The sequence below is a fragment of the Lontra canadensis genome, unplaced genomic scaffold (genome assembly GCF_010015895.1).
Source record: "Lontra canadensis isolate GAN:19392208 unplaced genomic scaffold, GSC_riverotter_1.0 scaffold122, whole genome shotgun sequence".
Taxonomy (NCBI): Eukaryota; Metazoa; Chordata; class Mammalia; order Carnivora; family Mustelidae; genus Lontra; species Lontra canadensis.
Window position 1 is genome coordinate 3,213,941 of NW_022631116.1, and position 25,701 is coordinate 3,239,641.

The 25,701-nt window shown below is 50.6% G+C and overlaps 1 protein-coding gene across 1 annotated transcript; it reads right to left on the minus strand.

The window, feature by feature from the left end:
- Window positions 1-339: 339 nt before the first annotated feature.
- Window positions 340-20,660, minus strand: ALDH3A2 (aldehyde dehydrogenase 3 family member A2). Its single transcript, XM_032841238.1, is given in 13 exon segments — window positions 340-1,281; window positions 3,143-3,183; window positions 3,185-3,214; window positions 4,390-4,625; window positions 7,223-7,322; window positions 8,736-8,902; window positions 11,417-11,558; window positions 13,321-13,438; window positions 14,510-14,718; window positions 16,125-16,210; window positions 17,470-17,701; window positions 20,299-20,460; window positions 20,624-20,660. Coding segments are annotated over 12 exon segments (1,608 nt in total). The 5' UTR covers window positions 20,452-20,460; window positions 20,624-20,660; the 3' UTR covers window positions 340-1,187.
- Between the last annotated feature and the right edge of the window lie 5,041 nt (window positions 20,661-25,701).

The following is a 25,701-nucleotide window of genomic DNA, read 5'->3' on the forward strand; positions in this document are numbered from 1 at the left end:
ATTTTATGACAGATTATCCCGATGGACTAGCCTAGTGATGAGTTCTTGACACCTCATGCTGACATGAAGGTCCCATGCTGTCTGAGCGTGTGCAACCAAGCCGGTGACACATGCTCTGGGAGGGTGGGGCCCCTGCAGCCAGGAGTCCCCAAGGCCTGGCAGGGAGGTTGAGGTCTTTCCCACTGGGCTGAACCTCATCAGGTCTCCAGTCCCGGCCATCTCAAGAGAGCTCCCCTTCCTGTGCCCTCCGTCCTCTTCAGTGTGGCCAACTGCCACGGCAGGCAGTGGCTTTCCGTGTTAGGTCCTGAAGGCTGCACTTACTCAGGGATCTCTCTGAAGTTTAGCAAAGTGGAATTTATGTGCATTGTGCTATGGACCTAAGAAACTTAAAGATTTGTCCTTGAAGATCCACTGACTTGAAACTTTAAGATCCTGAGAGAGAGTAAGTATTGTTAGAAGTCTCCTTATTACAGCATTAAACATGCCAGTTAGGGTTTTAGAAGATGCAGAATCCTACAACTCCTTCACGGGAAGATTGACAGATGATACGTGCATGAAATTGGCAACTTGTCTTCCCAGAAGCCCTGGGGCATACAAGGTGATGTTCTACGTGGTATTAGTCACAGAAGGCATTTGTGGACGGCCCCAAGAGACTGTCCCAATATAAACAGGAGAGAGTATGGAGAATGGATGAGAAAGGAGGAAGACCACTGGTCAGGTGGCCCATCTGACAGGAGGGCTGACTCTTGAAGGTCAAGTCCTCATGTCCCAGTGGATAAGAGACGGGGACCACCCGCCCCGCCGCACCCATATACAATTCTAGTGCCTCAAACCTCAAGCAGAGCTGGAAGGTCTAGCCTCACCTCTCTGGACGCGGAGGGCTGTGGATAACCCTGGGCTGGGTGTCTTGTGTCCCAAGAACTGGAGTGAAGAAGTCACTCAACAGGTTCTGAGACTCCTTTACATGTCCCAAGGGTTTAGGCTAACACATTCGCCTCCCCTAGACTCAAGCTCTAAGGTCTGGGTGACCCATGTAAAATGCGTTCTCGGAGTGCGTCCCCCCCCTCCACGGAGGGGAAGGCTGGGGTTTGGCTGAGATGGCAGGTTTTATCCATGGGGCGCACCAATGACTTTGACAGTTGATTCTGGTGCATTTGCATTACTTCCTTACTATTTTTGGTAGGATTTTAAAATGATTGGTTCATTAACTGTTTAACAGAGGAATAATCCGGTAGAGGCAACCAGGAGTTTGAACAGGATCTTTCTTCAATAGTATCCAGCCTAGAGAGAGGAGAGAGGGATCCTGGTTACTCTGCTGGTCTAAGACCCCACCTGACCAGCCCTGGAACAGGAGATCCGTATCGGGACTCTACCAAGTGCCTCTTATTTTCAGAGATGCGAAATGCGCTCTATTAAAAAAAAAAAAAAGGTCCCTGTCTCCCTAAGATGTTAAGCACGGTCTGGGCTGAGGATAAAAGACTATACCCTCCCATGCAAAGTAACAATAAGAAGTCAAGCAGTGGTGAGGAGGTGGTGTTCTGTCTCCTGGTGGTGAGACAACCCCAGGGTTGGGCCAGGAATGGAAAATGTTCACTTACTATCCTCCAGTTGTGAGTGGGAGGCTGAAGCCTCCACGCAAAATCTGGAAGCTTGGATGGCATACTTGATTCTCAAAGGCCTCATGACATCTCTCAATAGTAGCCCTTTCTATTTCTCAACTTTTTAAAACTGGCACCCCCTACCACACTTTCTGTGGTTTCTGTGACACTTTACTGGAACTTGACTTGGTGTAGATGTATGTACACACACACACACACAATTTTTTTAAATGCATAGAGAAAACTCCTCTCCATTCAGCGAGTCTGACATGCTCCCTTTAAACAGATCAGAGCTGCTTTCAATCTCCCATTTAACAATGTCCCAAGCCTGTTCTCGTTCTAGTGAAATGAATTAATGAAATCGCAACCAAGCATGTGACAAAATAATTACGTGCAGAAAAGCCATTTCAGGAAAATGAGTGCAGGCCCAATAAAGACTCCTCAAATAAAGGCACAACGTGGGCTCAGGATTGCTTATTTAAAATAAAAGGTGATTTACTAGAAAGAGGACAGAAGCTCAGAGTCAGAAGAGAAGTCAGCAGAGAAGCGAAGAGGGAAAGAAAACCAAATCCTCACTGGTCCCACATGGAACCCAGAAAGGTCCAAACCACTAAACACATCCACTCACAGTAGTGAGAAGCGGGTCTCCCTGGTGAGAGAGACCGTGGCTGGCGGCCCTCGTTCCACAGATGAGAAGGCCGAGGCTGAAGGGTGGGCTCAGAACAGGCCTTGCTCAGAGGTAGAATGTGGCTGATCTCAGAGCCAGGGATCGAAGCCATATTTTCCTGTTTCCAAGCGAAGTGTCTTTATACGCCGGTGCTTCTGTAGGCGTTCACAGAGAAGGCCAAGTCTGGCAAACCCTCTGGGGAGCTCTGAGCGGGCTACCTGGCCTACCCCAGCCTGTCGGACCCGGCACGCTGCCCCTGTGGGGAACACCGGCAGCCTGGAGCCCTGAATGTCCCATGATGCGAAGAGGTCCCCCCAGCAAGATGGTGCCTCTCGGCTGGGGATGGACAGGTGTCTGGGGACAAGAGAGGAGGGCAGAGGATGACTCGAGACCCATGCACGCCTCAGAGCTTGGAGAGATGCGGAGGGAGAAGCCTCTCAAAGGCACACAGGGTTTTGATTCACGCCATCTGCCAGCACGAGTTCTGAAGTCACACTTCTTTTGAAACACCCAAACAACTCCAAAGGAAACAGTGACTTAAGAGTATTTTTTAGAAGATTGGTCTCCACTTAGAAAGCAAAGGGTTCACCGTGTAACGTGTGGTCTATAGATCGGAGGGGGTCAGCTCCAGGGGAGCCGAGTGGATGGGGAGGAGGGAGGGACACCTACGACGCTCCTTTTTCTAGAAGTGATGTGGGCTTCATCTAGACCCAGCTGAGCCATTACCTCCACATTTTTTTTTAAAGACCCCAGCGAGCCACCCTGGCCCCTTTAAAAACTATGGCTAAGTCAAGTTTGAACACTGATACCCGGGGCCAAGCAAAAGACTGCCGACTCGACCCACTTTACACAGAAATAGAAAAAGAGCAGTTCCTACCTCACTCTTAAAGACAGAGCTGGGCCGTGGGATCTGCGGTCCGTCACTGCTTACGGGACAATGCAGTCTGAGCTGCGAGAAAAATCAACAGGGCCTTTCTCCTCAGCACAGCCTTGTGTTTCTGAGAAAACCCAAATGATTTCCAATGCAACTGGTCTCTCCAGTTCCACCAGAGCGGTGACCCTGGAAGATGAGCCACTCCCAGCTTGCAAACTGGAACCAAAATGCAGATTAGAACACAGATATTTCCAGTGACTGCTAGAATCTGGCCTCCCTTCAAAGGCTATGGTGTCACGGGTGTTGTCACTATCTTTGGTGTGTCGCCCTGACTGGCTAGCTGAGTGCTCGGAGAACACGGTGGCTGTGCCCCCATGTCCGTCTTCACTTCCGTCCCCTTGGACCTTCTCGGTCACCCCTAGGGACTCATGGATGCCTTGGGGAGGCAGGTATCATGGGCCACTCAGGGAGCCCACGTCTACAGTAACACCCCCAGAGACAGAATTTACAGGGCAGTCAACGGGGGCTGCAAAGCATTCACCTTCCCCTGCCACAGTCACGCCAGCACACAAGTCATCCCCTCGTGACCTGTGGGCACCCCATGCGGATGCCCGGCACACTTGAGAACCGCACTGCCACCGAGACACCCAGGACCACAAGGATCAGAGCGCTGGACGGCTCAGAATCCCTCCAGCAAGTTCTACAGGGTTTTGCCCTTTGGGTTTTTGTTTTTGGGGTTTTGTTTTTTTTTTTAAGATTTATTGGTTTATTTGAGAAAGAGAAAGATAGTGCAAGCAGCGGGGTGGGGGAAGGAAGAGAGAAAGAATCCTCACGTGGACCTCCCACTGAGCACAAAGCCCACAAGGGACTCGAACACACGGATCCCAGGACCCTGAGATCATGACCCAAGCTGAAATCAAGAGCAGGACCCTGAACCAACTGAGCCATCCAGGAGCCCGGGGTCTTAAACTCTTACACCAGAGGCCGGCACAATTCCTCCGTGATCACTTAGGCCCTGCCGGCTGCATGGCCACTGTGGCACACACTGAGCTCTTGGGACACGAAATCAGCACCGGGTTGTGGCTGTTCCCCAGGAAGACGGCCGGGGGCTACAGTTCACCGACCCTGTCCCAGACTCGGAAAGTGAATAGGAGAGACAGAGTTTATCTCTAAAAGCCGATGAGCTCCCATGACGGAAGAGGAGTGTGTCTGGCAGCCGTCCGGGTGGGCCCGGAAAGGCAGTGACTCACCTTGAGCAGCACGGCTGCCACAACGCCCAAGAGAGCCAGCAACAGCAGACCGAGTTTTCCCCTGTTGAAGCGCTTCAGGATGAAGAATTTTGCCCAATCCACCTTCGACTGGCTGTTGGGAGGATACCTGAGCTTGTTAGCACCTTCCCTCTTTAAACTCTTCAGCAGACAGGGCCGCTGATGAGAGAAGGTATCGAAACTGTACTTCCCGTGGTAAGCTCCCATTCCGCTAGAACCTGAAACAGAGGGACCAGACAAGACAGGCTCCATTGTAGGGGACACAAGCTACCGGTCTGCATGAACCCCAACGGAGGAAACCCATGGCACTCCTTGCCGGCCTGGACACCCCCACCTAACTTCTCAGCACAAGTGATTCTTTGAGGAGGTTCTCCCCCCGCCCCGCCCCTCTCCCGTTCACCAGCAAGTTGATCTCCCTGCCAAAAAGGGGCACTCTCCAAGGGTCCAGTGAGGCTTGTGGCTCTCGGAGCCAGTGGCTCTCACTGAGACCAAGGACCCTGCTCTGTGTTCTCTAAATCTATTCTCGCCACAACCCCTTGGTATGAAGGCATCAGTGCCGCTCATTCCAGAGACTACGAGGGAGCCTGCCAGGATCAGGCAACTTGCCCAAGGTGGAGAATGCAAAGCCAGAATGTGAATCCAGGTCGGCTGGACTCTTAACTACCATGTGCTCTTTTCCTGCTGTTCCATGCGGCTTTGTTTATCCACAGCCCTCTTCCCCCACTTGCTTCCTCTAAGCTCCTAGAGAGCAACAAAGACAGGATGACAGGGTTACCCCACTGGGTGATAATAAGCAAGTATAAATCCTTGCCCTCTTTTAAGCCATGCTCTGGGACAGTCTTCTTTATTATGGGTGCTGGGCAGATACACTGTATGGCACGGTGGCATGAGGCACAGGAGAATGGGGCCAGGAAGGCACTTACTTGGTGCTCTGGGGGCTGCTGACACATCATTTTGGGGACAACTGAAGCTATAGGGAAATTCGGTAATATGCATCAAAAGACACACATTGTTATGGAGAAATCGAAATTATATGTTAACACATTGACAGCATTTATGCCTGGGAGACTACTACGTTTCAGCCTTACAGCTGTCCGTAGTGTTTTGTGGTTGCCCTTTTCCCTAAAAAAACCTCTTATCACTTTTAGAAACAGGAGGAAAAAAGCATTTCACTTTGAAAAAAAAAAAAAAAAACAGCTCTAAGCCTTTTCAACACAGTATAATACTTTGAGACATTTTCCCCAAGAATCAGAAATTGCACAAAACTGTATTAGAATCCTATCCTGGAAAAATGTGGACTCACAAAAACCTAATGCCAGGAATTAAACTCAAATACGGCCCATCTGTAGGACGGAGCACTGGTGGGTTACTGAAATCATGACACACGACCGTGCCGACGTGGGAAGATACCCCACTCTACTCTCACACACGGGTGAAAAACAGAGTACAAGTTTAAATAAAATATTCTTGCTTTTACGTTTACGTATGTGTGCAAACATGCGCAAGAAAAGGAATTTTAAGGACGTACCCCAGAGCTTAAAGAGTGGGGTAAGGGTAACCTAAGCTTTAATTCTTCTCTTTTCCTAGGAAGCCTGATTCCTTCTGCGTGTAGCAGGCAAAAAGGTTTTGTTATAAAGAGGAGGGTACGGTCAATGATGCTAAACGCAAAACAGGGACTGAACACAAGTCACTCGATGTGCACTCAGGAGGCACCAGGGATGCCCGAGTCTTTGCTGGGAGCCAGGATCCTGGGGGGCGGGGAACCACTGAGGCACAGGAGACTGGAGTCTCACAGAATCCTTTAAGAATCTGGGCAGTGAGGAACAGCAGCTTCCATCCTGTAAGCTATCTTCCCTTTTGTTCACCGCCCCTCCCTCCACGACACGCTCAATCCATCAGCAAATCCTGTTGCTTGACACCCCCCCCACCGCCCAAAATATCCAGCCCCTTTCCACTTTGTCCCCTGCAACCAAGCCAGTCCAAGCCACCACTAGCTCCAGTCTGGGCCCCAGCCCAGGCCTCTCCCCACCCATCCCTCATGTGCACCAGGCATGGTGCTGGGCGCTGGCGATCCCCCCACACCCTAGATAGAACCAGACATGGGGCATGCATGGGTGGCAGGCTGTGGTGTCTTGGGCTTCTAAGACGGTGGCTTTACTGTTTGCTTCTTACTGTGAGAATTCCTACACACTCGTTATTGGTGACACTTCAACAAGATATTAGAGAGGCCGACCACCTAGCTCCTGAAGGAAAAGTACAAGCAGGGCCGGTCGTCTGGCGTGTGGAAGAGGCAGGCAGGTCACGGCCCAAAGGAACAGCAGGGCCCAGGCTGTGTCCATGGAACCTCACCGAGAACGAGCACGTCCTCAGAACACCAGGAGTCTCTTGCTCTGCGCCCCACACAGAGGCCTGGGGGGCCATGGGGGTGGACCCCAAGGACGACTTCGCCCCACCCTGAGCAGACAGCAAGGGGGTACCCAGAAACTCCGACTGCCCCCTGCTCTGGGTGTTCCACACCCGGCATCTGCTACCTCAACGTCAAAAAGACAGAGGAGCCTTATCCGTGAATCTGAGACCTGGCTTTGGCCAAAAAATAAAAATTTAAAAAATCCCCTCAATCTAAGAAAAGGACCGTAACCAAGTAATAACCAATACATAGGCAAACCAGTGAAAGGAACAAAACCAGTTACAGACCACGCTGGGGGCTACTAAGGACGGAAGGGGCGACAGGACAGAGTCACCTGACGGCCAGACGACCCACACCGCCATGGGACTCTGGCAGCCGGCGCCACGCATGGCCGAGGGGGCTACTCACCTACCCCGCCGAAGGGCAGCGAGCTGAGGGTGAAGTGCATGATGACATCGTTGGCCGTGACACCGCCGCTGGACGTGCCATCGATCATCCGTCTGATGAGCTGAGGGAGGGAACACGGGCTCCAGGTCAGCAGCGCCCATGGAGCCGGCCGCGGCCAGGAGGGGAACTCGCAGGCTCCACACCCAGGCCCGCCCGCCTGCCTCTGGCACACGGTGCCGCCTACATCAGCCTCCAAAGGCGCGGCTTGATTTGGCAAATGTGTGATCGCATGTATGTGCTCAGATGCGCGTCTGGCCCTTGGAGGCCGCCGTAGCCTCCCGTGTGCTCCACCGCTGCCTCGGGCCAGGGCGCCCCTGATGGCCACAGAAGCCTCTGTCCACGAGAAACAGTCCAGACTGCATTCGGAGTCTCAGCCATCGCCCGTTTCTCCCCCTCTGCTCTGAATGACGGCACGGGACTGACAGTACCCTGGAGTGTTTGGGAACTGCCAAGAACGTTTACGTTCAGATTTGGAATTCGATCTGTTTTGAGAAAATGGCTGGCCCAAGACCAAAACAGGCATGAGGACACCTGATGAAATGTCGCTTCTCCTTGCTGCCCACAAGGCCTCGGGAGTTCGAGTCACAAGGGTCACAGTGCGCTGTGGTAGGGCGACCCTGTCACTGGGCAGCGCGCCCCACGGACATGTGCCCTGCCCGGTAGACTTTGGGCTTCAGGGCTCTTGTGTGCATCACCTGTAGTCATACAACACGTCAGACCACGATTAATAACCCATTATTCATGGAGGCCCATGCGTCCAGGGTCCCTTCACAAGGCCATGTCCCCACAGCACAGCAGGCTCTGGAAGCCTTGTGTCACCACGCACAGAACCTCCGTGCGCAAACTCCTCGCACCTTGACCGGCCCCTCAGGTTCTCCCACTTCTCCAGACGGCTCCTGAGCCCACCTGCACACCTCGAGGCCCATGTCCCTCAGCAACAGCCGGTCCCCTCGGGAGCCACGCGACATGGTCGGGGGGCTGCTCACCCTGGTGTAATAGGGTGTCACAGACTCATCTGACTGGTATGGCCCCTCGCTCTAACAGAGAAACTGAGGAAAGTGAAGTTGGCGATTTCACAACCGTGCACGTGACTGTGCCAGACACCGCAGCCCCACACAGCCCACTGAGGGCCACAAATGCCACTGGGGTAAGAGCGAAGGCTCTTACACAGGAACACCCTGGGAGTGCAGGCCAAAGAAGCTTCCAGTGCTGGTGAGGAAGCCTTACAATTACAGGGGAGGTGTTTGTCAGCGCAAGAGATTATGACACAGCCCTGAAGACTCAGGTCTGACCCCAGGGAGCGTGGGAAAGGTGACAGCCATAACCCCAGGGCCTCATTACTCCAGACAGCTGTCTGTGAGCAGCGCCTTGCTCGGTGAACTCTGTTACTGGAGGAAAACAGACCATGTGGCAGGGAAGGAACCGGGTCTGTGACAGCGGCTCGTGCCAGGGAGCCGCTCTCTGCAGCGCCTACCTTATCGTTGTGAGAAAAGATATAGAAGGCCAGCGGCTTTTCACGGCTGTTGATGAACTTTATGGCTTCATCGGCATCCTTCACGGGCACGATGGGAAGAATGGGCCCGAAAATCTCTTCTTGCATCACCCTGGCTTCAGGATCGACGTCAGTAAGGATCGTTGGGGCTGGAAGAGGAAAGCAGCAAGAGGAAATGGTGAAGTCGAAGACAGGAACGCCAAGCTCTCCACTTTTTTTTTGTTAAAGATTTTATTTATTTATTTGACAGAGAGAGATCACAAGTAGGCAGAGAGGCAGGCAGAGAGAGAGAGGGGGAAGCAGGTTCCCCACAGAGCAGAGAGCCTGATGCGGGGCTGGATCCCAGGACCCTGGGATCATGACCTGAGCTGAAGGCAGAGGCTTTAACCCACTGAGCCACCCAGGCGCCCCGCCAAGCTCTCATCTTAACGTTTGTTTCTGGCTCACTGATCCATCCCTTCGTGCTCCCGCCCAAGTATTAGCTACTGAAGAATATAAAAAAAAGTCCTGAAAAAATCAGTCCTGATGTGGAGGAACCATGCGTGTCTGTCTCCAAGCTGGTGCATCCGGGGATCCCCCAGGCAAGCAAGGAGAAGATACAGACACCTGAGTCTAGTCACGTCTGACCCTGTCGGCAGCCACATCCGCATGGACCAGGGGGTTGGGGGTTGTTTCCATCTCGCTCTGCGCAGGTCCCTCTGGCAGTGCACACAGCCCCTCCGTGGATCAAATGGACACCATTTCTTGGTTCACGTGCTTCCACACATAGGATACCACCGACCTTTAACTCTGTCAGGTTAAGAATGGACTTCAGGGGTCAAGAGACCCTGAGGTCAGTGTTCCAGCCACTATGGGGAAGGCGCGCAAGACAGGCAGGCAACATGGGTGCCGACAAGGCTTTGCAGAGTCCCGGCATCCATGCCATGCCAGACCAAACTGCAGGGGTCTGAAAGACCCCACAAACAAGCCGGGTCTTCAATGAAAAGAGAAGGCACCTGCCAGTGACAAGTTAGCTCTCTTCCTTTCCCCCTCATTTCCCACTAGGTCATCCCGGCAACGTGACAGAAGATGGCTCTCGCCAGCACCCTGCATGGGGTGTCTGCTGTCTCCCCCAAACCACCGCCCGCTGCTTCCCAGGCTCAGAGAACCGTTCTGGGGTGGGGGCAGGGGGAGTCTACTCCCTACGCAGCTGTGCGTGCAGGTAAGCTGACCTTGACTGCAGGTCAGGGGGACGTTCGTAACTGGTTGATCTAATTGCAACAGACCCTTTTCTCTTGCTGTTGATGCGCCAAGGAGCGGCCAAGGTCAACAGCTGATGGGGAAACAGAAAGATGAAAAACTGGGGGTTTGGAGGCTGTTACTGATGCGAGAATACTTTCTTCCTCATTTTAATCCTCTAGGGTTTTAGGTTCTTTCAAGTTGGGTTTTTTGGGGATGTGCAGCATCCTGTCTGATAAGAGGGGATAAGTAAAGCCATATAGGGCAGCTCTTCAGCCGAGTAAATGTGTCTCTCATTCTTCAGTCACCTTATGTTATTTTACAACAATGTGTTTGGGGGCGCCTGGGTCGCTCAGTTGGTTAAGTGTCTGCCTCCGGCTCCCGTCATTGCCCAGGGTCCTGGGATGGAGCCATGTTGGGCTCCTGGCTCAGTGGGGAGTCTGCTTCTCCCTAGCCCTTCCCCCTGCTCCTGCTTTTCTCTCTCTCTCAAATACAAAAATAGAATCTTTAAAAAAAAAAAAAAACAACAACAACAGTGTGTTCAAAATGCAACAAGCATACATACTCCTGGCAAAGAATAAAAGAACACAAAACAAAGTAAACAATGTCAAGCCTGAGAGATGAAAAACATTTCTGGGGTGCCTGGGTGGTGCAGTCAGTTAAACATCTGACACTTGGCGTCGGCTCAGGTCATGACCTCAGGGTCATTAGATGGAGCTCCAGTAGAATCTACGCCCAGTACAGAGTCTGCTAAAGATTCTCTCTCCCTGGGGTGCCTGGGTGGCTCAGTCGGTTGGGCACCTGCCTTTGGCCCGGGTCATGATCCCAGGCTCCTGGGATCGAGCCTCACGTCAGGCTCCCTGCTCGGCGGGAAGCCTGCTTCCCCCTCTCCCACTCCCCCTGCTTGTGTTCCCTCTCTCAGTGCGTCTCTCTTTGTATCAAGTGGATAAATGGATAAAATCTTGAAAAAAAAAAATTATCTTTCCCTCTCCCCGTTTTGCCCCCCTCCCGCTCTATAAATAAATAAATCCTAAAAAAAAAAAAAAAAAAAAAAAAAAAGGAAACATTATTTCTGGACCAGTACTGCCACTAACTAGTTGTGGTGGAATGATTTCCTCCTTGGGCTGTCCCTCCTGCCAGAAACCAGAAGGAATTACACAAGAGTTCTGTTTTGCTTCTCAGGGTTAAGTTACAGGGTGTAGGGAGGGAAAAAAAAGAAAAGAAAGGCTGTATGTAAGGCAAAAAGCCAGTGCAACACAGGTGGTATTATTTGTAAAGACCCAGAACCAGCTCTAAGTGGTTATATAAGAATGAGCACCAGAAAGCAGCCTGTCACTGCTCCTTAAACATCACGTCTCCAAGAACTTATTCAGCGTCAGTAAATAGCGTCAACGGAAACTGTCACACTGCCCGTGTCCCCAGAGCAAAAGGTCAATTTCCATTACCTATGTAGCGTGTGGCCTCATCAGTCTCCCCACCGAAAGCGATCTTCTGTCCTTCCAGCAAATTTAGTATCCTCTTAAAATGACGAAGGTTGATGATCCTCTCATAATCGGGAGATTCTTTTATATTTTCACCATAAAATTCCTATTTAAAATCATTGTATTTAACCGCCACAGAAGACTGCTATTTCAGTTTAATAAGCACAAAATCCACCCGTGCCCGAAAAGCCATCTGGTTGTAGATCACCGCCCTCCTCCCTCAAGTGGTCTAACAGCGTTTACACTTCCTGGCAGGCTGGACATGAGAACTAAGGCAGACGCACACACCGAGGACCCTCCGTGATGTCCGGGGCTCATAGGGTCATCCTGCAGACCAGCCGGGGGTCGTACCAGGAGTGAATGCTCTCAATTTACTCTCAAGTCAGGGGGCACCTGGGTGGCTCAGTGGGTTAAGCGTCTGCCTTAGATCATGATCTCAGGGTCCTGGGATCGAGCTCTCTGCTCAGCGGGGAGCCTGCTTCCTCCTCTCTCTCTGCCTGCCTCTCTGCTTACTTGTGATCTCCGTCAAATAAATAAATAAAATCTTCCCCCAAAAAATTTACTCTCATGTCAGGAGGAGTGTTGTTCACCCTGCTCCAAGCAACCCCCCAGGTCTAGGTGCTAAGAATCTCCCCAGCAGCGTGCTGACGGGCCCCAGCTCCGGAGCCACACGCAGTAGTTTTCAAGGCTGCCTGCCCCTTAGAATCACTGGAGACCCCAGACCAGCTGAACTGCAGTCTTCAGAAGGTGAGGACTGGAAACTTCTCATACATGGGAGAACCTCAGGTGAGAACTGCTGTCTTAAGGATGTGAATGCCTCAGAGGAAGGCAGAGGGGATCCTACTCCTTTGAAACCAAGTTCATCCCCATACTCCGCTAAGCACGTCTTCTCCCATCTCCAAGGGCTTTCAGTCTCACAGGACGTCATGAAACCCTGACGTCCCATATTCCCCGAGTCTGGCCAAGACCCCTTTCATGTTCTCCTTTTCTGGCCCCATCTTCAGTCCCATCCCACAGAGCCAAGTCCCCCACCCAGACCTTCAGCCCTTTGTGCCCAGAGTGAACCCACTTGGATCCATGGTCTTCTCTCAACTTCCTGGGGCATGCTTTTCATTCTCTGATCATAATGTTACTCTTCGGTGTCCCCAATCCTTCGTTTCAGTGCTCAGTTAGCATCTGTTGAGTGAACTATGACATTGCAGAAATTTCTTCCACCCAGGGGGCTTTAAATGGCCCCCTCCCACCAGTGAGCTCAGTCACATTGGTTCACCCCCTTCCTTTCTTCCAACCCAAATCCTACATTTCTGCGAAGCTGAGCTCAGACCACTTCCACAGCATTTCTCGATTCCTTCTAGGGAGATCTTTACTTTGGACACCCTGAAAGACTGAGAGAACCAGGCCGAGTACAGTATCAATACGTATTTGATTAATTCACTCCTCCAAACTACCGGCCTTCCTAAGCCCTCTGTACATTCAAGAACTGAGAACCTTAATCAGCAATGGCCAACAGGCCAAGGGCCTCTCCCTGCATTTCAGAGGACTGCCAATATCCTCTAAAAAAACCACAAAACATAACTATTGATTTTTTTTTTTCAAAGCCTGTGCCACAACTAACCAGTTGTTCCAACACATCAACTAGACAGCTGAAGAGGATTAAACACCAACCTAACCTTGCTCCTAGCAGACACCTTTCTCAGAAAGGTGCCCAGAGCATTTTGAATAAAACCATAAATAAATCCGCCACCTATGCTACTGGAATTCTCCAGGGGGTGGCGGGGGTGGGGGGGGACCAGGGATGCTGCCTGCACAGAGCTGATTAGACACGCTTATTAACGAAATCAATGCACTCAGATGTGTTAAGCACAAACCTTCACGGTTTCCTTAATCTTCTGCACAATTTGATGCTGGAGGGATGGTTCACAGAGGACATAGTCAGGAGCAATGCAGGTTTGGCCACAATTCATGTATTTCCCCCAAGTTATGCGCCTGAGGTTGGGGGAGAAAACGGAAAAACCACAGAATTCAATCTACTATTCATCTGCTACATGCTTTTCTGTAATTTGAGTATTCTGCAACTAGCATGTACTCAAAAATCTACTTAGTAGGCTTTGTAGAAAAAGAACAAAAATGCTTTCTTTATAAACTTATCTCTACATCAGTTGGTTGGAACTTAGAATGCATTTTCCCATCGACAGAGTACACTCTGAGGAGCCGGGACGTTCTCATGCCAGCTTGCGGGAAATGGTACTTTAAGCAGGGAAGCCTTTGCCTGTTTTGAGATAAGCAGCAGCCTCCCCACACCCTCTTCTCCTCTGACTCTAGCCAAGGGGGCATCGGGATGCCGGGAGCTCCTTACAGACATCAGTTCTCCTGGCTGTGGCTGTAGGTCCTGCTGGCAGGAGGTAAGGGTATAAAGACAGCAGCCAGCCCCCAAGACCACCCTCTTCTCTGCGGAGCCCCGCCCCGCTCTGGAAAGCCATGGCTGCGTGCGGATCAAAGCCTGCCACTGGCATCTTTCCCCAAGGCTTCAGGTTCTGGCAGCTAGACAACCTGGACACGGCCAGCCTGCCCTCCAAGCCCTCTTTGCCAGTCTCAGAAGGGGAGAGAAAAGCCAGACTGATTTAGCGGAGCACCTGCAACCTGGAGTTTTCTGGTGCCCAGGTGCACGATGTTACTGAGCAGAAACATGAGTAGTCGCTGATTCTGTCAACAAAGGAACTCATTAACAGGCGAGCGTAACACCTTCCTGCTGGGAATCTAAAGATTTTACTATGTACATGCGATCCTTTACTCCCTCCCTGGATCACCTGGCAGGTCTGTAACCTCAAGAAAAGAAAGCACTTCTCTCTAACTCCTAAGGATAGCCACGCAGTGCTGAGACCCGCCGCTCATTTCCTCAGGCAGCGGAGGCAGGAGGTGGCTTGGGAAAGAGTTCCGCCGCCCCTGGGGACATCAGCCACCCGAATGCCACGATGTCTCTCGGAGCCAGGAGGCCCAGGACCCCGGGGCACAGAGGACTATCAGTGTCGGGAAGCCCTCGGGTACAAGGAGGCTCACCGGCAGGCGACGTCCAGGTCACAATCTGTGTCGACGTAACACGGGCTCTTGCCTCCCAGCTCGAGTGTCACGGGGGTCAAGTGCTTGGCAGCGGCTTCCATGACAATCTTCCCAACGGCCGTGTTCCCCGTATAGAGGATGTGGTCGAACCGCTGTTTCAGGAGCTCCGTGGTTTCTGGGATGCCACCATTAATCACGGCATACAAGTCCTTTGGGAAGGAGAAACAGAAGCACTGACGTCACCAGTAAATCCCCCCGTCTAACGAGCAACTTCTTCGACATAAACCTGCGGCGTTCTGGTACACCGGGAAAAGAGGGGGACCAGCGCCGGGGAGGAGGCAGGAGGGAGCTGACAGAGGACACATGGAGCACAAAGTTTGATGGCGTCTGAGACCCACCACCTGTGGTGGAAGGGACCGGCACTGGTCCGCAGGTTTCCACAATGAGCTCAGCTGTGAAGGCAACCAAGAGGGGAGAGCAAGTGGCTGGATTCCACCGGGGAGGTGCATGAGACAGGGCCATGCGAGCTGGAGATTTTGGTGAAGAGTCTGTGGTCGGGGACCGCGGGACAGGTCCCAGTTGAGTGTCTCGAGCTCAACATTCCAGCGCTACACAACCCTGCAGAGCTCAACCCAGGCCAGGAGGCAGGGGAATGGAGTGAGCGCAACTGGATGCAATGCAGGGGAGAGGCAACGCGGGGGAGAAGCTCCGCTCTAGAAGTCAGATCCGGACCAAGTCTGCGGTCTGTCACTCACTAGCTAGGGGCCCTCAGCAACCCTACTGCACACACCTGTGAGCCTGTTTCCTTAACTGGGACTGGCGAGAGGTCCCACAGCTTTGGGCTGAGCCCTCGGTGCCCTACGCTCTTCTCACTAATGGAATGGAAGAAGGTCTCATGCAGCAGCATGACTCGAAGAAGCAGTGACAGGGAACAGATGGCAAGGAAGGGACACAGAGCCAGGTGTTCAAAAGACTCGGAGCGCATGAGATAGAAGCGGGCTTGGGGGCCTCATGCTTCCACCTGATCTCCTACTAATTAGGAGGGCTCGTTAGTTCTCACTCACTCCACAGTTCAAGTGCTCAGCAAATGCTTCAAGTTGTAACTTGCATGGGTTCATCTACAGAACGTCTGTGATTAGTCCCCCAACAAACTCAGAGAGAGTGAGGCGGGGGTGGGCCTCGCTATCCCCACTGAGTGGGAAAGTCAAGAATTAACCCCCGGTGAGTGGCGAAGTAGGACCTTCAACCTCGATCTTCTGGTTCCAAATCCTACTCAACCCCTGATATCATCCTGTCTTCATCGCCCTCTTGAGCCGGATAACCACAGCTACTGGGACATCGTAGTTCCGCCGGCCGCTGCGGCAGTGACAAGACAGCAAGGAGAACCCACGGTGAGCCTCCAGATTGCTAGAGGAACATGTCCAACTCCAACTACGACACTGTACAGAGGCCTTGCAATGAAGGCTAAATTAGGACTCCTCCCTACAGCAACTCCATGCAGACAGCCGTCCACGGCACACACTAGGAGGAAGAGCAGATGTTTGCCCCACCCCAAGACCCCACCCCACTGCCACCAAGAAACAGACACACTGAGGATGGCGCAAGACATTATTACCTGGTCCAAATACTGCGGGAGGAGTTTGGCCAAGAGCTGAGCTGTTTTTTCACTTAGTTCAGAAGGCTTGATAATGACAGCATTTCCTAATCAAAGCAAAAAAAGCAGGAGAGCATCCTTTAACACTTGAGTAACCTTAAAACCTACCACAACAGCGCTCATGGTGGGAATACAGGCTAGGTACTCCCATTACTTTGGCAGCTTTGAATTCTGCACTTTCTCAACGAGCATAAGAGATTCTTTGTTTTTTGGTTTTTTAAATTTTATTTGAGAGCGAGAGAGCGTGCGCATGTGCACACGCATGAGTGGGGGAAGGGCAAAGGGAGAGGGAGAAGCAGGCTCCCTGCTGAGCAGGAAGCCCAACTTGGGGCTCAATCCCAGGACCTTGAGATCATGACCTCAGCCAAAGGCAAATGCTTAACCAACTAAGCCACCAGGCGCCCCAAGATCTTGTCTTACTTCCTCAAACTCCTTGGTTCTCATTAACTTCACATCACGGACAGTAGGCTCCTTTATCCTCTCCTCCTCCTCTAGCTTTACTCCCACTCTCCCAGCTAGACTTTCCCGTTTGCCTTGGAATTACTGGGCAAACAAGCCTTGTTGTCAACAAACATTGTTGACTGGGATCTAGCAGAAGAAAGAAATTAATCTCCTGGCATTTGCCACATACCCAAGCTAGCATGACTCCCACAGCCCCCAGCCAGATGAAGAAACGGGTCAAACACAATCAAATGGTTCGCCCAAACACCAGAGCCGGCAACCACAACCACCCGAGAGCACGGATGGCTGACTCCGAACTCTGGAACCTGTCACTGCACGACTTCAAACCCTCATGGGTTCACGGTCCGCGTATTTCAAAAAACAGGCCCCATGCAAATCACTTGAGCCCGCTTTAAAAAAAAGATAATAAAGGAGCGCTTGGCTGGCTCAGTCCAGAGCGCGTGACTCTTGATCTCAGGATTGTGAATTGGAACCCCACGCTGGGTATAGAGATTACTTTAAAAGAAAAAAAAAAAAGGTAAAAAAAAAATTCCTTTGTGTGTCACGGCTCCTCCCAGCCCAGACGAATTAATATCCCATCCCAAAACCACCTTTGGCCGGTTCCACCCCGCAGGACCTGCCCGCCCACCCACCTTGAGAGTGTACTTCCACTTTAATAAACTGCTTTGCATTTGCTAAATATACATTTATGACAATAATATTTTTGCATCCCTGGTAGTTGCTGGTGTAAAGCAAGGCAAACCACCATAGCAAATGTGTTCCATCAGCCACTCTCCTTAATTTACGACCCGTGGAAGAGAAGCAGCCCCTCCAAAGAGTCAGGGAGACAGCCGCGATCCCGGACCTGCGGCGATGGCTCCGATCAGTGGCTGAATGATGAGAACAAAGGGGTAGTTCCAAGCTCCGATGAGGAGTACGACTCCCAGCGGCTCTGGCTGGACATAGGCCTCGTCCAGTATGGTCAGCAGGTTCTTCTTGGCTGGCGTGGCAGTGACCCATTCAGGAAGATTCTCCAGCACGAGATCCAGTTCGCCAAGAATGGTAATGACTTCCTGACTGTATGCGTTGAATTCACTCTGTTACACAGAGAGTCCCAGTTAACCTTGCGCAAGTCTGACACACTCAGCCCTGAGTGCCAAAAACCAGATTACATATACCTGCAGTGACATTTATGAGACCAAGCTGGTTTACTGCACACACTCACATCCTTCACGCCCTCAGCGAGGGCCTGCTGACACAGTCAGCCCCTCTAAATCCTTCTTTACTGATTCAAGCCTTTTAATTTTTTTTTTTTGTAAAGATTTTTATTGGTGAGAGCGCGAGCGACTGTGTACACAAGCCGGAGGAGAGGCAGGCAGAGAGGGAAGCAGGCTCCCCACCCAGCAAGGAGCCTGACACAGGACTCCATCCCAGGACCCTGGGCTTGAGCTGAAGGCGGATGCTTAACCGACTGAGCCTCCCAGGCGTCCCTGATGCAGGCCTTTTCAAGTCAGGATTCAATATTACCTCTTTCAGGAAGATTTCCCTGATGAATATTAGCCTGTCTTGATCACACTTTATAATATAATCACAGGAATTCTGCCTCTGGCGTGTATCCTAACATTTCATCATCTCACACTGATTTATAACTATGTTTGTTTCCCAAATGTAAATCCCTCAAGGGCAAGGACTTTACTGTTCTTTAGTAATCATATATACCTACATACTCACTCAAATATCTGATGTTTACAGAATGACTAATTCATCCTTTCTGAAATCTTAATTATGCCACCTTATTTGATATCACATTGTTACTACTACTACTGGTGTTACTACCGGCTCAAGATAATCTTTGCAGGAAATGAGGGGGTCTCACAGAGCCAGAGCAGGGCCTTGTTACCCCTGGAATAAAGATAAAACATAAAAACAAAGTGATCACAATATTACTAGAAAACAGTAATATACTAACACCCTAAAACCACCCAACACCTTGCTACTCAAAAAGTGGTTCCAGGTTTTTTGGGGAGGACGGTAGAGTAGGAAAATTCTGAGCTCACCTCCTCTCACGGCCTCTCCAAGGCTCCAAATGCCTAGAGAATAACTCCCTGAGGATGACCTAGAGACCCACAGAACACCTCTTCCACAGCTAAAGACATAAAGAAAAAGCTACATGGAACGGGGTGGGAGGAGTAGAGACACAATCTAGTTCAAACGCACACCATGGGCACGGGGACCCACAACCAGCAGTGGCATCACAGGTGTGGCGATCCCCCCTGAAGATGGAGGGGTTCAAGCCCCACATCAGGTGTCCCCGCCCTGGGGACCCGCACCGAGGAGCCTCTATAACTCTGCCTTTGAAAATCAGCAGGGCTTAACTGGGATGGGGATGGGTTAGTAAAGAACTAGAGGGCTACAAGAAACCAAGACTCTGGTCTCCAGGTGTTGCCACACAAACTTACTCACTCTGAGACGGCTTGAAAAGCGCCCGGACCATACGTGAAGGAGATTTATTGACTAATTTTAGGGGGCATGCAACATTAAAAACAGAAATACACCATTCCACAATTCCACTTCCCAGTATTTACCCAAATAAAATGAAAATACTAATTAAGGGGTTCCTGGCAGGCTCAGTCGGTGGAGCAGGCGATTCTTGATCTTGGGGGTGTGAGCTCAAGCCCCACAATGGGTGTAGAGAGGATTCTAAAAACTAAAATCAAAAGAAAAAGGCAAAAACCAAAAACCCCTACTAATTCAAAAAGATTGATGCATCCGTACGTTCACGGAAGCATTACTGAGTATAACCAGGATATGGAAGCAATCTGAGTGTCTGATAGATGAACAGATGAAGAAAACGTGGTACACACGCACGCGCATCGGTATGTCTTGAATGGAATACTACTCAGCCCTAAAAAAGCAAGTAATCTTGCCATTTATGACAATATGGATGGACCCAGAGAAGGTGAAATAGTGAAAAAACCCATATTGCACAGCTAAGTTGTACACCTGAAACTAATATCATAGTGTATGTCAACTACACCTCAATTTAAGAAAATGAAATAATTTTGAAAAAGTATGATTTCAAAGTAGGCAACATGGTATCCACCTGGGACCTTGTTACACACTTCGAATCTCAGATGCCCTCCAAGACCTACTTAACTGTAACTTGCATTTTAATAAGATCCCCAGGTGACTCACCAAGGGACTCGAGTTTGAGGAGCCGTGGCCTAAAACAGAGTCAGGGAGGAAAACTTACGCGCAACAACTGACAACCCAAAAACCTCTGTCTATAAAAGAAACCATAAACCAAAAGGCAAGAAATAGACCCGGAGAAAAACATTTTGCGAGATATTAAGCTGACAAATGACCAAAATCCACAATATACGAAGAATTCTTACAGATCATAAGGAAAAGGACCTCAAATGCAACAGACAACAGGCAAGGATCTAAAAGGCAATCACAGCAGAGGAAGAGGCCAGAAGACACTAGTCTATTTGTTCTCGCCAATCAGAAGCGCTGACTAAGCAAGGTAAGAGTTTCGGGAAACTCGCTTTATCAGTACAGCTGGAGATAATACTCCCACGGTGCTTGCGTAATCAAAAATAAATTAAAAAAAAATGCAAAAGCTCGGGCGGAATGCCGTCCCCAAGTGGAACGGCGGGAGGCGGGTGTCCGGCGCCGCCCGCCGCGCGCGTACCTTGCACAGATCGGCGCCGATGGCCTGCAGGATGTCCTTCTCGCGCTCCTGCACCATCCTGCGCAGGGCCTCGAGCTGCTGCAGCCGGAACCTCAGCGGGCGCGACCGGCCGGACGCGAACGCGTCGCGAACTCGCTGGATTCGGCTCTCCATGGCCTGGTCCTACGGAGAGACAGGAGGTCGCGGCGCGCCTCGGCGGCGGGGGCGTGGCGGGCCGGAGGGATGGCCCCGCGGGCGGGCGCCGCCTCCCTCCCCGCCACTCCCCTCCCGCCCAGCGCCCCCCACCCCATCCCCCGGCGCGGACCCGGAGCCTCAGGAAGCTCACCCAAACGCTCGCTGGCTCGGCGGCGTTCTGCGCACCCGCCCGAGTCCGACAGTCGGACCGCGGCCGAGCGGGGCTGGGCTCGACCCGCAGCCGCGCGCCGATTGGCCGGCGCGGGCCACGTGACCTCCGCGGCCGGACGCCGCCCGGGGATCTGGTCCGGGGGTGGGAGCTGCGGCCGCGCCTGCGGTGGGGGAGGGGTGCGGCGGGTGGTCTTCGGAGCCGACGCTGAGGCTTTATGGGGGGACGCGGGGCGCCCGGGAAGCGGCCGGAGCTCCGGGGAGCCCCGGCCAGGGGCAGGAAGCGCGGCCAACGCCCAGAGACGCCCTCGAGAGAGGGGGTTCCCGTCCCTCCTCCATTTTGTGGCTCCGATTGGGCCCAGAGGCCCGGCGCCGCCCAGGGTCGTGGGCCCGGCCTCGCCGCGTCCGTGGGCAGTGAGTGCCCCGTCGCCCGCCCTCGTCGCTGCCTGACTGCTTGCAGCGTGCAGGGTTTTCCCAGAAAGTTCTCTGAGTTTCGCCTCCTTTGGGCAGGGAGCCAGGAGCTCATGGACAGCTGTGCTGGCCGAGTGCGAAGGGCGTTAAAAACGCCCTTCCTGGGGGCACCTGCGTGGCTCAGCTGGTTAAGTGACTGCTCGGCAGGGAGTCTGCTGCTCCCTCCGACCTCTCTCCTGTCATTCTCTTTCTCTCCCCTAAATAAATAAAAAAAATATTAAAACAAACAAACAAAAAAACCCACTCTCCCTGGGCTGCCTATCACCTGCTAGCTGCCTTCCCGTTTTTTCTGTTCCCCTTTGCAGCACGACTCCTCCAGAGAGGGAACCCACCCTGCTCAGATTTGCCTCCCCGCTTGCTGCCTGACACATCAGACCAGGTCCTCGTCAGATCGCCCGGAGGCTGACCCCACCGACCAGAGGCCGACCTCTAGAAACCCTGTCTTGGCTTGTTATCCATCCACCCCCATGCCCGCTTCTAGTTTTCTTTTTACCTCCCTGGGTGAGCCCTCGGGTTTTTCCTTTGCTGAGCCAGCCCTAGGACCTCTTCTCTTTTCACAGCTCACAAGCTCCTCACCTAACCCTGTGGTTGGTGGTCTGATGTGGCTTTACACTCCATCTCTAGTCCCGTTTTCTCCTGACTCCCATGGCCATGTTTAACTGCATCCCGTTCATCTCTGTTTGAATGTATTATTGTGCATCTTAAGTTCACTTGAGGTCATCCACCAAATACAAGGCACACCTCCTCCAGCGTTCCCCAATTCAATACATGCTACATCCTTTATCCCGTTTACTCAGGCCAAAGTTCTTGAAATCATCCTTGACTCTTCTCTTTGACCTTATCTTCAAAAATATGTTGAATTCCAACCACTTGTACCCTAGTCCCAGCCAGATCATTTCACTTGCACAGTCTGTTGTGCTAGGATCCTACTGGTTTACTGGCTTCTACTCTTGATTCGGGAGTTATATATATATGTGTGTGTGTGTGTGTTTATTATATATATGCCATTTCTGATTTCTACACTTGCCCTGTATACTACTGAGTGGCAGGGGCTCAGAGTGTATAAACTGCTTTCCCCAGGTTCTCATGCTGGAGCTTCCAAGAAACTTCTACCATGGGGAGGCATAAGCAGGAAATAAGGTAGGAGGAGGAGAGTAACCTGCTTGCTTCTGGATTCAATAGTGTAATCGTTGCTTGTACAGTAAAAGGGGACCATTCCTGACTCTTAGCAGTTACTTCCTCAGTCCAAGCGACACTTTCGTAGTAAACAGAGGATGACAGTGACAGGCACCAGAGCTGGTGTAGCTCCCATGGGTTTCACCAAGAGTATTTTTAGCAGCCTCTAATCTTTGCTATGGCTCCATTCTTCCATTTGATATGTGTGACTCCTAAAATTCCCTCTGCCTGACATGACTAGAATGGTTTCTCTTTCCATGGCTGGACCCTGATTAACACACCTTTCTACATCCTTTTCTCCAGCTGGCTGTCAGGGGTCTTTGTTTATGTCTGTCTTCTCCACTGGAATGTCTCATAAAGTCAGGGACTTTATCTTTCATGTTCTCTGTAATATTAGCATCTAGTGTAGAATGTGGCCATTGGTTGGTATTCCGTAAAGATTTATTGAATGAATGAGTGAATGAATGAATGATAGATACACTGATGATTAGTCTCAACGTCTTGGCACTGTCCACATTTGTGGCTTTCTCAATAGGATGTAAAAATTGAGGGTTATTCCAACGGACACATGAAAAAGTGCTCCACATCACTCGGCATCAGGGAAATACAAATCAAAACCACAATGAGATACCACCTCACACCAGTCAGAATGGCTAAAATTAACAAGTCAGGAAATGACAGATGCTGGTGAGGATGCAGAGAAAGGGGAACCCTCCTACACTGTTGGTGGGAATGCAAGCTGGTGCAGCCACTCTGGAAAACAGCATGGAGGTTCCTCAAAAAGTTGAAAATAGAGCTACCCTACGACCCAGCAATTGTACTTCTGGGTATTTACCCTAAAGATACAAATGTAGGGGCTCCTGGGTGGCTCAGTGGGTTAAGCCGCTGCCTTCGGCTCAGGTCATGATCTCAGGGTCCTGGGATCGAGTCCCGCATTGGGCTCTCTGCTCAGCGGGGAGCCTGCTTCCCTATCTCTCTCTCTCTCTCTCTGCCTGCCTCTCCATCTACTTGTGATCTCTCTCTGTCAAATAAATAAATAAAATCTTTAAAAAAAAAAAAAAAGATACAAATGTAGTGATCTGAAGGGCCATGTGCACCCGAATGTTTATAGCAGCAATGTCCACAATAGCCAAACTATGGAAAGAAACTAGATGTCCATCAACAGATGAATGGATAAAGAAGATGTGAGATTATACACACACACACACACACACACACACACACACTGGAATACTATGCAGCCATCAAAGGAAATGAAATCTTGCCATTTGCAATGATGTGGATGGAACTGGAGGGTATTATGCTTAGCAAAATAAGTCAATCAGAGAAAGACAACTATCATATGATCTCCCTGATATGAGGAAGTGGAGATGCAATGTGGGGGGCTTGGGGGATAGGAAAAGAATAAATGAAACAAGATGGGATTGGGAGGGAGACAAACCATAAGAGACTATTAATCTCACAAAACAAACTGAGGGGGTAGGGGGGTAGGGAGAGGGTGGTGGGGTTATGGACATTGGGCAGGGTATGTGCTATGGTGAGTGCTGTGAAGTGTGTAAACCTGGCGATTCACAGACCTGTACCCCTGGGGCTAATAATACATTATATGTCAATTTAAAAAATTGAGGGTTAAAGAGAATCTTAGGAAAGGAAGAAGTTGTCATGACCATCAAACTCTTCTCCTCTACTTCTCCCTTGCCTTCTTTTGGCCAAAAGAAATGGGTGGGGGAGGAGCCAGTCCACATGGACATACCATAGTTAAAGGGAGAGTGTGGGCTTCTTAGATTCAGGAAGAGCTCTAGTCTCTAACACATACCAAGTCTTTAAACCAACTCTGACTAGCATAGCGGCCTGTGACTAGCAGCCCAGCCACCGAATGTCAATATTGAGGATTGTAGGACAATGTTTGAATTAGCTCAGAGTTCACCACAGAGTATACCCAATTATCTTTTTAACCTGATCTGAGTGGCCACTTTTTTAAACTGTTAGCTAACAGTCATTGTGTAATGGACCAGGTAAATCAAAATGCAAATTCTGCCACAATTTTTAAAAAAATGTAAATGGTGAACATAATTCCAAAGTGAAAACAGAAGGGGAATCAGTATCCTCTAACTAAGGCAATCTCTAAGGGGCAAAGAGCGGTTTTTGCTAAGGATGACTTGTGAGAATTTCTTTAAAAAAGTAATCTATTATGACTCTAATGGCACAGTCACCTAGAGTTTGAATTCTTAGAGATTCTTAAACATTTTTTTAAGATTTTATTTATTTATTTGATAGAGATTACAAATAGTCAGAGAGGCAGGCAGAGAGAGAGAAAGAGAAGAGGAAGCAGCCTCCCCACTGAGCAGAGAGCCTGATGCGGGGCTCGATCCCAGGATCCTGAGATCATGACCTGAGCTGAAGGCAGAGGCCCCAACCCGCTGAGCCACCCAGGCGCCCCAACATTTTCTTTATTATTAGAGAAGTCGATGGCATTTTGTTGGACGCCATTTTAAAAAAGCGCATCGAAATACGTTCAACAGAACAAGGTATGTGTATGGACCCAATGAGAGATTCATTCTTTGACCACACTCCCGAGTTGAAATATTCTCCCTTTCAGCCTTTGAATATGATAAACTCATTGATTCAAGTAGCTATGAGCCAATGAAATCACCCCTCCAAGATCCAGGACTAGGGAGTGAGGGCATATAAGCTATTTCTTCTAGGAAATGTGGTAGACTGGTGATTTGAGTCTGCCTTCCCACCATACTTTTCCTCCCTCCCTCCCTTTTTGTTGTAAAAGACAATTTCTTTATCGTGGGTAACCCACTCTGTGTCCCCTCTTCATCACCTCAGTGTTTCCATGTGACCCATGCCTATCTGGTCAGAGTATCAAATCTTCCTAGCCCACAGTGATTGATTTAGAAATTTCCAGGTGACCCAGGGACTTTTGTTAGAACTATCACGAAAGATGCTTTTCTTTTTAAATTTTATTTATATAAGTACTTTCTGCACCCAATGTGAGGTTTGAACTCACAACCTTGAGATCAAGAGTCACATGCATTACTGACTGAGCCAGCCAGGCACACACCCCCAGTCCCATCACCACCAACCAACCCGGGGACATGTTTTCCCTATGGGATCACCAGCTAATTTGTTGACACTCTAAGAGAAATGACTTGCTGAGAAGAAAGCTAATACAGAGAAAGGCAGAGCTCAGAGACAGTGTCTTCATAAGACTAGTTGTATCTAGTAAGGCCTGAAGCTAAAGGCACATCTGTGAAGTACATCTCCAGTTTCTTAAGCCAATAAATTTTCAAATATTAGGGACCTGAAATTTGAACTGAATCTTTGCCACTTGCTACCAAAGGAAACTTTATTATAGAGAGACTTGCTACACTTCAATTAATTCTGTTGTCCATATCCTTTGATTAA